General features: G+C 37.9%; 1 protein-coding gene across 1 annotated transcript; it reads right to left on the bottom strand.

The window, feature by feature from the left end:
• Nucleotides 1-6,889: 6,889 nt before the first annotated feature.
• On the bottom strand, nucleotides 6,890-10,945 carry LOC6643508. The gene is made up of 3 exons (XM_002066319.4): nucleotides 10,274-10,945; nucleotides 8,957-10,131; nucleotides 6,890-8,301 (listed from the first exon to the last, which is right to left on the bottom strand). Exons 1-3 carry the CDS (start codon nucleotides 10,886-10,888, stop codon nucleotides 6,984-6,986), a joined length of 3,108 nt encoding a protein of 1,035 aa, XP_002066355.1. The 5' UTR covers nucleotides 10,889-10,945; the 3' UTR covers nucleotides 6,890-6,983.
• Between the last annotated feature and the right edge of the window lie 1,963 nt (nucleotides 10,946-12,908).

The raw sequence follows: 12,908 nt of genomic DNA on the forward strand, positions 1-12,908 counted from the left end.
CTATTTTGTGTACATGAATTTATGAGATTCCATTTGAAGCATGAAAATTGGGTTTCAATTGAGACCAAGTGGCTGAGAGGAATAATATTGATGCAGTTGATATCTTCATTGGCGGCACAGCTTTAACTAAAATGCAGTTTTAGCTAACCAAATACATAAACCAGATAGAAAAAACCCCTTCACAATGACCAAAAAAAGGAAAATAAAAACAAAAAAAAAAAAAACAGATACACTACAAACAAACAGATGAAGACCAAACCGCTGAAAGCTTTTCGACCCTCAAAACGGCCGACAAAACCAAAAAACCAAAGAAAAAAAAAGTTCAGCTCAGCTGGAAAAACAAAAGCAAAAGTCGACCCATAAAAATGCAACCCACAAACAGAAAGAGAGATAGAGAGAAAGAGGGTTGGGGGCGAAAAAAAGAAAACCCGGAAAGTTTGCACAAACGTTTGGAGGCGACGAAACCGAATACAAACAACTGAATAGCAACAACTACACACAGAGAGATAGACAAACAGAGAAGGATACGTGTGGAGACGACAGCGCAGAGCAGAGGAGCAGTTGAAGCAAAGGATGCACACCAAGAGCGGATTATCCTGTTGCCTGCCAAACAACATGCAGTGGCCCAAGCAGGGGTTGAGGCAACAAGAGCAGCAAAATTTCAAGTGCAATGCAAGGCCGTAATCCTGATGAGGCTTCGGTAACCGTAACCGCTAGTCAAGTGAAGAGAGGGATAGATGACAAGCTGCCATAACATGGCTGATTACCTTGCAGTTTTGGCCCGCAACAAACAAACACAACAAAAAGAAGAAAAAATTTTGTTGAAAAAAAAAAAAGAAAAACGTCGAAAGGAAAACCGCTAAGCTCTCAGTCAAAGTTTTCATTAAAGTCCTTCATTCCTTCCATCGCTTCACTTCGCTTTGCTTCGCTTAACTTTTGGCCTTTTGTAATTGCTCTAGGCATTGGCGAAATTGGCAACACGCTGAGAGAGCTTAAGCTTGTACCATGTGACAGGGTGTGTCATTAGGTTCGAGATGCGCTTAATGACTGAATCAGAGATACGGAGATAGAGAAATAGTGGGTGGGCGAAATATATAGGAGATAATGCTGTATAAAGCTCAAGAAATTAATGAGTGGGGCACATTATCTGCAGAATCACGTTAGTTTCATTGTAATTACTTAATTACTGGGCGCTTAGAAATCCCCCACAGTTGTTGAAGCAATTTAAAAGTTAACTTGTTTTAAAATCCATATAAAATGTTTCAACTAAATTTCTTAATTTAAAAAAGAATTAATGCTAGTTATTGAATGTACTTTTCTACATTCTAAGTATAATAATATAAATCAATTTCCTTCTTATTTTAAAAAAATAAGAAACACACATTAAAAATTTTGCAATTATTATTTTTCTGTTATGTCAATCGGAAAATTTTATTCAGAAAATCAAAGATAATTTTAAATTTTGGCCTCAAAAGTAATATTTGGGTGTAAAATGTGTTTAAAATAATGAATCATAAGAAGAATTTTATCAAAATGAAACTATTTAAAATTTTATTCCGAATATTTATTTTAGTTGTTGTACCTAAATTGAAAACGTAATGAATATATGTCAAAGTCCTTTAATTTCTCGACTAAAAAAAAGTGCTGCATCCCAGCATTGGACTTCCGGCTGACGCTGCTGCACATTATCCTTGACATTTTGCAGCAACCATTTTCACTGTAATTTTATTTCGTTTCACTCATTCCCTGCTTTTTTTTCGTTTTTATATACTTATTTTCGTTTCGGTGCTTTTGTTTAATGAATTATCAGCCCCAGTCGCTCATTACCAGCACTTAAAAATGGAATGAATTCTCTGAATGTATGAAGGCAAAATGGAGGGCGTGGCAGTGACACTGCAAATGAGTTTGTTTTATGTCCTTGCCGAGGCTTGAAAGCCAACCAACAAATCCACAAACTAACCGCACACCATGAAGACAAAATCTTTAGAGAATCATTTGACATTGATGCCAGGTTGACTTGTTGAACTTTTACTTGAGGTTGTAAAGATTATCTAATATGAGAAATTTAATTTTGAAAAGAATTTCTACACCAAGCAAGACTTGCTTGCTTCTGTCTTCTTCCACTTTTATTTAATTCTTGTTTTTGTTCTCAGCTAATCAATAAATGCAATTGCTATTAACTTTTTCGGATAGCACAAATGGGGCACAACTTTTCTGTTCTGTTCTGTTCAGTTCTGTTTTGTACTGTGTTTCGTGTTCGGGCAAAACTATTTTTCAATTTTGCTCTGGTGGATGGAAAAGTTTATTTTTTGTTCTTATTTTTTTTTTTTAGTTATACTCTCAGCTGCCGGGAAAAGTAATGCAACATCCATTAAAATGGACGACAGCGGCATTGGCAGTAGCTGTGGCAGAAGCAGAACTAGTAGGAGCACATTAAGGAAAAAGGCAAGGGAAAGCAGACAGGCAGCCAGGCAGGCGGACAGGCATCTTTTTCCATATCGATTGCCAATATTGCCAATTGAAAACTAACAGCCAAATATGCGACAGACGAGTGAGTTGAGGTTGAGAAAAAAATAGAGGCCCAAGGACAAAGCGCCATGTTCAGGGATGAGATTCAAATACAACTAAAAAATATTGTGATTTCGATAAGAAAGTATCAAAATAATTACTTAAGCGCTTACAAACCATTAAGTATGTACTGATTTAGTTTCTTAATTATACTCTTTTTTTTTGGATATTACGTCTTTAGAGATGTTGAATAGCTGAGTCTTTACTTTTTGCTATGATAATAGATATTTTTTTCTGGTTGGATTTTTTATTTGTAGAACAAATTTTTTGGCAAAATCACACCAAGTAAATGAAATTCAGTTTCGTTTGGAGTCTCAGCATCAAGAATAAAAGCAATATATATATGTGTGTGTGTGTGTATGTATATAAAGGAAAAACAGGTAGCAGCTGCCTGGCGCTAAAGTGCCAACTTATGCCACAAAAATGCTTGAATATAATGGTCGTTGTGGGAGGCATGATGAAGAATGGTTTGAGAGCGGCTGTCGGGGGGCGGTGGTGGTGGGCTGTATAATGGGGAGGACACTGCAATTGTGCTATGATGCCACCACAAAGGCCGCCAAGACGACGACGTCATGCAAAAGTGGAACGAGAGCTGCTGTTGTTGTTGCTGCTGCTGCTGCTGATGCTGCTACTGCATTGGCATTAAGTGGCATATGAAAGCGGCTACAAGGACACTGATAATGATGGGAAAAATTCCCCAAGCATATACACATAACATACATTGCTTTACGGACGTGTATTTTACGTAAGATAGACGTATTTAAAATAAACTAGTTGATACCTTTATATGTGCCCATTCATACAAATTAAACAAGCTCTTATCTTTTCGTTGTGCTTGCCCTAGAAATTATGCTGACAATTTGTAAGCCAATTTAATAAATTGCCTACAAGTCATTAAGAATTTTGTCCAACCTTTTTCTCAATTGTACACATATACCCGATGTTTACCCTTTAGATGACAAAGTATAAAAATTGCACCGGCATTTGCAAGACAGTGACAAAAAGGCACTTGCTGGGTAGCCACTCTTGCTCCTTCAGTTTTGCCTCTTTGCACCTCTTCTCCTCTTGAATGCCCATGCTCATGCCCATGCCACTTGTGTCAGTTGCAAGCCACATTGCTTTACCCCAGAGAAGAGAGAAAAAGTGAGGAAGTTGAGGTTAAGGAGGGCAAGGGACGGCCACCTGGCAAACGAAATCGACCTTGACTGACAGCTTGACATGAACTCGCCTCGGTTTTCTCTACGTTGTGTTGCTTTTAGTTTTTAAATTTTCTTTCCCCCTTTCACCATTTCTGACGTTTTTTCCTTTTTTTCACCAGATCCGACATTATGCTCATTATTTTCCCTTTAGCTGGACATTCGTTGGCCGGGTTGTCGAGATACGTTTTGGGGCATGAGTTTTTTGGGTGTGGAATGTAAATGGGTTTTAAGGCAAACCACAAACAGACTTCGGCCAAAACTTCTAAGTTGCTTTAACTGTGACTCCAACACGCCCATTTATGTGTATATATTCCCTTCCATCTCCCATTTTTTCAATGTCTGCGTGCTAAAAATTCATAAGGCAAAAGAAAAATGTAGAAGGAATCGAGTTTTAGGAGTTGGTGGAAAAGAAGGGAAAGTGAGTAGTGGTGTTTTTTTATCAGCCAGACACAGTCTAATTACTTAGTATTCATATATATAAATCAAAATGTAGCAATTAGTTGACTTAGATAAAAAAGGGGTAGATGTTACACTCAAAGAAACGGAGTTCCAAATGAGAAGCAGACTTTGTAAAAAAAATATTTTTTAGGTAATATTTCTGAATTTGTAACTACATGACTTACTCTCTATTACATTTACAGGAAATTAAAAGTGAAGTCTCGTCTTTTTTGATACGTCAAGATGATCTTCAGTCTTCCTTCTGAATTTTTTTTTCATAACTTTAAAAGGCAATGTTGTTGTATTATGGAAATTTAACTCTAGATTACAGTTTACAGTTTAGTTAAGTTAAGTTTACAACCGAATTTTATTTACTCCATGTAGAATTCTGCTTCAGTAAAGTTAAAAACAACTGCTTATGGTTAAGTAAGCTTGCTTATAATTCGAATATCTACAATAAATTAAATAAGTACCAAGGAAGCATAATTGAAATACTTAATTAACGTATTCTCAGTTGATCACTTGACTGTTTTACATGTAGGTAGATATGGTCTTTCTCTTTTTGGATTCTTCTTACTATGACCATTTGACACATTGTATACTCACGCACTTTGTTGACGTTGAGGTTGTTCTGAATCGTTGTTGCTGTTGCTGTTTTTTCCCCACTCCTGTTGTATTCAAATAACTACCAGAGACGAAAGACAATGTCAAGCCGAAGCTCTCCTCTGTGTGACATTGTATATATCACTGGGTGTAAGTGTGAATGTGAGTGTGTGTGGGTGACCCGCATTAAACGACTGGTCTGACGGTTGAATGTGCCATCGTTCTTGCCGCTTTTATTTCTCTCGCTCCCACTCCGCTTCGCTTTTGGTGGTACCGTGTCAAAGGTTCATAAATTCCTTTTAATTCTGCTTTATGGCGACATCACATCGAACATGAACTTTAACGCGCATGTGAGACTATGTCGACGATGGCTTCATTTGCATTTTACAACTTCATTTCGGCCGGGAATGGCAACTGTGAAATGAAATTGATGGCAAAATGTGGGCGGAAAAAAAAAATTTGTAACCAATTGGTTGGGACCAAATACTTTTGACTTAATCCTTCTTCGTCGCCTTCCAGTAATCCGCCCAATTCATTCAGATATTTTCTTGGTTTTTCAATTCTCAACTAATTTTATTTCTTACTTTGTGTTAAATTTTTGTTTTTTTTCTATTTTTTTTTTTTTAATTTTATTATTTTTGAGTGACACCCTAAAATAATTTTTTTTTTATTGTTTTTAGTAATTGAAATATTTTATACAACATTGTTTTTTTTTTAATTTTATATTTTTTTATTTTTTGGCATTGTAACTTTGATTTTTGCCTTATTCCTTGTGTGTTGAAAATAGTTTTGAAAAATAAAACATCTAACAATCAATTAATTAATTATTTAATCAATCTATATCTTTGCAGTCTGTGCCAACTCAAAAACAACTTAGCATATATTATATATATATGTTGATTTATCATATATGAGATCGCTTAAATAGTACAAAAACGTTTACATTTTTATCTTCTTTTAGTTAGACTAACACGAGAGTTTATCCAATTTCTTGTTTTTGGTTTTCTTGGTGTATTTGATAAGTGAGTTTTTTTTTCTGTCTATACACTTAGTTATATTTAATTTAATAATATTTTTATCTTTTTGTTTTCTTTGGATTTAGAATATTTATATAGCGAGTAGAAAGAGTGGAAAAGTGTTTCTATAATACAATAGATTAGAGTGGGGTGGGGTAATTTGGAAAGGGATCAAAAATTAGAGCTTTAAGGGTTCAGTTACCTAAATCCTAACCGACTAAGTATTGCAGCAGCAAAATGTAAGTTGTATGGAAATTCACTTTTGGCTTTTGACAGCAACTTCTGTATATGTATAAATAATTGCATTTGGAAAGTAAACAAAGATTTCAGATTCCTCCGATTCACAGTTTTGTAAATCAATAAATTGTATTATAACAAACTTATTTTTAATTTAATTTTTAAAATACTTTTGCTGTTACCTTTACTGCGGGCTTTATGAATATCTGTGTATTATTAACGAAAGTATTTAAAATGAATTAAATATGTCATTAAGTTTTTGAAATTATGGTTATCTAAAAGTTGTACTTGGAACATTTCTGCAAATCATAAAACAACCTTTGGAATTATACGAATTTGTTTTGAAGAAGTTTTCAAAAGAACATTTTACCAAAAGCCAACGAAAAATCAAAAGCTAATATATACTCACTGAAAAAAATAAAGTTATTATACGGAATTATAGAAACTAAAAATAGAATGAAAAATTGAGTAATATTAACGAAAATTTCTTTTGTCTTAAAGTACTAATTTTTTGTTCACCAATATTCCAATGCAAAACTGAAATTTTGTTGTCATTTCTCGTCTAAAGGAATTTTTCATAAAATTTCCATCTGAAAATGATTTTTGTTTCGTAAAAATAAAAAGACTTGCTGCCAAAAGCCAAGATTGTTATTTCTTTTTCTCTCATTACTTTCACTACCTTTTCCTTTCCTGACATGTTTTGTGGTGATTTCTGTAGCACAGTTTTCCAGCTATATGCAGACACACACACATACACACACACATACACACACACAAACACTCACACACACACACACACACACACACACACACACACACACACACACACACACATACACATACACACACACATACACACACACAAACACTCATACAACACTCATACTGGGCTGGTGTCAAAGTCATAATGCTGTTGATGCGATTAGCTCTTGAAAATGTTATCCTGGGCAGGTTGTGGTGAGGCTGGACCACCAGGACCGTTCGTTGTGCCATTCTCTGTGGCTGCATTTAGTCTCTTAAGCATGGCATTCCGATGAAGCCAATAGGGTGGCGGATCCGGTGGTTGTCCTGGTAATAAAGTCTTGGCCTTCAGCGTTGTTGTGGTTGAACCCAGGGGTTTGAGACTTGGCGATGAGGCGGCCGCATTATACATGACAGGATCAGCCAATTGGGCGGCCGATTGACCAGAATTACCAACACCACCGCCACCCCCGATGGCCACTCTCAGGGGTGTCTCCTTTTTACGTATTGTGTCGCAGGTCTCCTTCATTTTGCATAACTGATCTTGTAGATTGCGATATTCCTCTAAGAATCGTTCCAATTGTGCTGCATGGTAGTCATAGGCCGCAACTGAAGAGGAATTAGTTGATGTCGGAACTGGTGGTCCAGCAGCAGCAGCAGCAGCTCTTGAGGCCAAGGCGGAGAAATCTAATAGGGGCGTGGCAGCACTACTTAATGAACGATGATGATTCTGATGAGGACTCGAGGGCAAACTGGGTTTCATCTGATGCTGCTGCTGCTGATGATGATGTTGCTGCTGCAGCAAGTGATGACCCTTATGATGTGCTCCACTCTGCACAAGATTGAGGAAACTATTTGCCCTCTGATTATTGCCTCCTGTGTATGTTGTGGTCGATGAATAATTGCCATAACTCGACTCGGCCGAATAGCGACGACCCAGACCCATGGCCTCGTTTAGAAAACTGCCATCGCCCAGAGTGCTGCTGCCATATTTACTTGAATTATCAGCCAATAGGGGCGATTGGCTATCCGAAGAGTTGCGAAAATATTTGCCACTTGTCTTCAGTTTTCTAGGCAGTGTGCAGAGTCCTCCATTGGCCATGCCTCCTTGCTGGTGGTGCTGCTGTTGTTGTTGCTGTTGTGCCTGAGCCACTGCATATTTGGCTATATCCAGCAGATCGGGATAATTGCTATCAAAGAGATCACTCTCATGATTTCCTCTACCCTCACCACTGTTGCTGCTACAAAACACAGAAGTGGCCATTTCGTCGGTTGATCCTCCTCCATAGTGTTGACCACCGCCAGAGTAGGGATTGCCCCCTACTCCCGTAGTGGTTGCTGTTGCAGTGGGTAAACTATGTTGCGATGTTATCTTAGTGGTTGCTATCGCTGTCGTCTTCCAACTATTGCCATTCGCAGCTGCGGCTGCTGCTGCATAGCCAGCAAGGCGAGCTGCAGCATCCACTTGACTTGAAATCGAACTTGATGCCGAATCGGGTCTAAAAGCAGAAAAAAATTGAGAAAAATATTGAAGATCAATTGAAGAAGAATCAATTTTTTGCATCGTCATCCCATCTTCCAAACCTAAGTAACCAATCCTATGTGCTTCAAAGTACACCCTCTATGATTATCTAGACAGGGGTTAATATCCTTTGACAACTTGTTATGTGCCCCTTTAATAGAGGCATTCTTTTTATTTATAACTCCTATCCACATTTTCCCTTAGTCTGATTGCCTTCTCGATTTAACAACATGTGGATACGTTATGTCCTTGTGCACTCGCTTTAATTACTTGACAGCTTCTCCACTACCGACATCCTTTCATTCTAGCCAATCAGTTGGATGATGCAGTGTAGCCAAAAATAAAGCCGAGCACTTGCTTGAAAGAGCAGAGCAGCAGCCTTCGCATATTTCGCGCATCATTAGCACGCGCGTATGTCGAGTGCAAAAGTGGAAAGTGTCAAGTGTTGCCCATAATACAACAAAGAGGAAGGAAGAGACAGAAACAGAGACAGCGACAGTAACAGCAGGGAGTGGGTGAGTGGCAAGAGTGTCGCTCTTTGACGTGAAAGGACAATTGCCACTCGAAGTAACGAACAGACCGCAGGAGAAACAAAAGCAACTTACGAGAATGTGGGGGAGGTCAAAACTTACCCGCCGATGTCAATCAAACGTGGGGGTATATGCAGATCCGTTTCCTCCAGCATTGTTGAATTATTTGCAGCGCACGCTGAGGCGGATGAGGAGGTAGCGACCTCCTTTCGCTCCTCAATCCCAGCATCCTCATCGTCGTCACAATGCGTGGACACATGCAGATAGTCACCATTGCGACCGCCACCCGCATTGTTATCAGCATCCAAATGGTTGAGAGGCGATGGCGTTGAGGCCGGATGAAAGAGTCCCCCCACATTGCCATTGCCGTTGCTACCATTGGCACTACCACCGCCGCCCAAATCTGGTCGTTGCACTCGACTTGCAGTCATTTCAATCTTTTCATAACTTTCACTACGGCGAACGGCCTGCCCGGAATTCCACAGCCGCAACTTGCGACGCCTTCGCAGCGAACAGAAACAAATAGCGGCAAATGATGAGGCAACCACCAGCAGTAGAGCGGCCAAGACACCCAATAATATAATCTTCACCCCCAATGGGGCTTCTGGAGGCTTACGTGATACTGCCAATGTGACGCTGGCTTCCACTTTACCAGCCTTATTCTCGGCGGCGCATGTATAAATGCCCGCATCTTGCATATCTGCTGTGAGAATGGTTAAGTTGGATGCATTTCTCAGCATATTGACCACGTAGGTTTTACGTCCCTGTGTGGCAGCCGCCATTCGTGGAGTCTCGTCGCCGTAATTGTCATCGCCGCCAGCCGATAAATTGGCTATCAAGCGATTTTTGAGTAGCCATCGAACAGCCGGTTGAGGTACCCCCTCCACATAGCAACTCATTGTCACATTTCTTCCCTCGACACCATGCGCCGTGGTATCGGTGGCCACAATTTGGGGCACACAAGCAAAATCGTCCACGTCCAACTTATCCCACGAACGACCAGACAATCTTTCGGGTGATTCACATATTGCCGGTATACCACTCGGTATATTCTGTTGTAACATCCATGCACGAAGTGGTCGGAGCGAACAACTACAGTTCCAGGCATTACGAGCCAACTCCAATCCATGTAGCGAAGACAGCGAGGTTATAGTTCCACTACGGACCTCAGACAATTGGTTACCATCCAATTTCAACCATTCAAGAGTACTTTCCAATCCAGCGAATGCACGGACAGCAATGTGAACCAAGCGACAGTCACTCAATTCCAAACGGACCTGTAATTAATGGAAAATCGTTAAATATATCGATTCATTTCGAAATAACGATATGTTTAGCTATCGATTGTAAACAAATCGATATTTTAGTATTGATCATCTATGTATGTATGTATTTGTCATTAAGAAAAAAGCTACCTACCAACTGCGGCACATGAGCAAAGGCATCATCGGGTACTCGCAATATTGGATTTCCGCTCAATCGCAATTCCCTCAGTTCCGAAACATGATACAGAGCCAATGACGGGATGGCCAACAATTGATTATGACTCAAATCCAGTTCAACCAAGTTAATCAATTTGCGGAATGCATGACGTTCGATCAACCTCAAATGACATTTGGCCATATAGACCTTTTGTAGGTTGAGTAATTCGGCTTCGGCAAATATATCATTCGGAATGGATTGTATATCATTCCCACTTAAATCCAACAATTGTGTACCAGCATCGAGCGGTTCGGGGATATGTGTTAAATTGGCATTAAGGCACAAAACGGACTCCTTGCCGCTCTTCCATTTGCATTCACAAACCGATGGGCATTCGGCACGCAGCTGATGACTCAGGCAGCACAAGAGCCACAATAGCTGACCCAACGGTATGGGTATTATGGGCGGATGTAAGCGCCGCGATGGTCGTCGCGTGAATTTTCGTCTCACTTTTGTGGCCAACATGCGATGCTGGGCACTGTTATCCAGTGATGGCACTAGGTAATGATCTGCCAGCGGTGCTTCTGCTCCAGCTGCCCTAACTGATGCCATCGCATACTCGTCGCCAGCGGATGTAAAGGTCTGTGTGAATGTGTGTGTGTGTCTCTATTAAGCCTGCAATCAGAAGAAAGACAAGAGTGTTATGCAGTTGCCATAAACCAGTGTGTGCCAGTCCCCTTAATAAGCCGTTGTAGTCGTAGTTTGTACCTCCATCATAAATGTCACTCGACAGGCCGTGCGACATTAAGTCATAACAAACATTACCCCAGGCTCGAAAAAAAAGAAAAGTTTCGTTCAACTTCTTAATTTTCTCCTCGTTTCTCTTGCCGTTTTTGTGTTTTTTCTGTTTCAGTTTTGTCGTATACCCCGTGGCCTTTGTTTGACTTGGCATGTTGCAATTATGACCCACGAGCATGCAAACTTTTCTCAGACCCTGGATTCCTCTTTTTTGTGTTTTTTTTTTTTTTTTTGGTCGGCTTAATATATGCACAAGGCGTACAAGATTTTTTTCCCAACATTTCCGAGTTAAATTTATCATGAAATTATATTAAATGCAGTGCAAGAGGCAGAAAATACAACTATAAGAATTTCTCAAGGGAATCTCACAATTAAATATTCAACAAAAAAGTCTTTTTCTCACTCTTTCGAACTTAATTTAAACGGGGTAAAAATTAAAACTATATCTTTATTTTGTAAAATATTTTAACTAAGTTAACGTTTTAACTTAATTAAACTTGGCCCTACAAAGTCGAAAGTGGTTTTTGTACCCTTGTAAAGGAAATTATAAGTAAAGGAGAAGTAGAAATTTACTGGAATGAATCTTAGTATTGGAGATTTTTACTACTTTAATTAAAATGCATTTTGAGAATACGTCGGGACGCAACCAGTGACGGATTAGACAACTTGGTAGTTTCACCCTATTTCGGGTCTTACAAATGGAACTGCATCATTAGTTTCTTAAGTTTTCACGAAGGTTTCATACAAAATTACCAAATTATTGTGGAAGTTTGTCATCAAAATTGCCATTAATAAAAAATCTTTTTTTTAAAAGACTTCCAAAATATACATTTTTTTTTCTACTTTTCTTCCACAAAATTTTTCAGAATTGGACAGGGTACAAATCTTGGAAAGACCTCTAGCTCGAATTTTTCTACGCTCATGTCAAAAAAAATCGTGTTTTTTTTAATTTTTTCTTTCTCGCATTTTGATAATATTAAACATTTTCTATTACACAAGACCTATCTAATTTAAGATTCAAAATAGATAGTTGTGGTAACAAAATTTTACTAACAGTATTTGTTTGGTTTTGTCAAAAATGTGTGTACAGTATAGACTGCATATTATATACATATGATAACAACAATATTTGAATTACAATCCACTGCAACATAAGTCTGCAAGCAATTAGTCAAGCCTATTACCGCTTCAATTTTGAATTGCAATGTAAGTCACGTTATTATTTCAAGTGAGAAAAACAATGCCATTAAATAAAAAAGTATTACAATAAATCTTAACATCATGAAGCTCTAAGTCAATTTTCGAGTAATTGAAAAATTAAAATAATATCTTTGAACCTGCATTAAAATTTTGCAAACTTAATTTATTTGCCAATTTCAAAAAAAATCGTGATGTTCATCATAATTTTTTTCAAAAATCGACATAAAATTCAAATTTTCTAAAATTTACAAGTGTTTGATGCCATTTTAAAATATGCTAAATTTCTAATTAGTTGGTATACCTACCCATATAACTTTTTTGAGTCGGTCAGAAATTGCCGAAAAATGTTGAAAAATTGTCATAATAAATATATCAATTTTCAAATGACTCGAATGTAAATTGAAAACTTAAATTGAATTCAAAATTTCGTAATAAAATATGCATTTAAATAGTATTGTACAACAATAATCAACAGTTAATAAATGGACAATTTAATTTTTGAAAGCAAAAATTTTTGCATCTTTTTCAAGTTGAAATTTCAGAACTGTGATTAAATATATATGATAATTTATTAAATAATAAATGATAATTTATTGAGCTATAAAGAAGAATTAATTTCATTCACATGCCATAA

Source organism: Drosophila willistoni (genome assembly GCF_018902025.1).
Source record: "Drosophila willistoni isolate 14030-0811.24 chromosome 2R unlocalized genomic scaffold, UCI_dwil_1.1 Seg200, whole genome shotgun sequence".
NCBI classification, from domain to species: domain Eukaryota; kingdom Metazoa; phylum Arthropoda; class Insecta; order Diptera; family Drosophilidae; genus Drosophila; species Drosophila willistoni.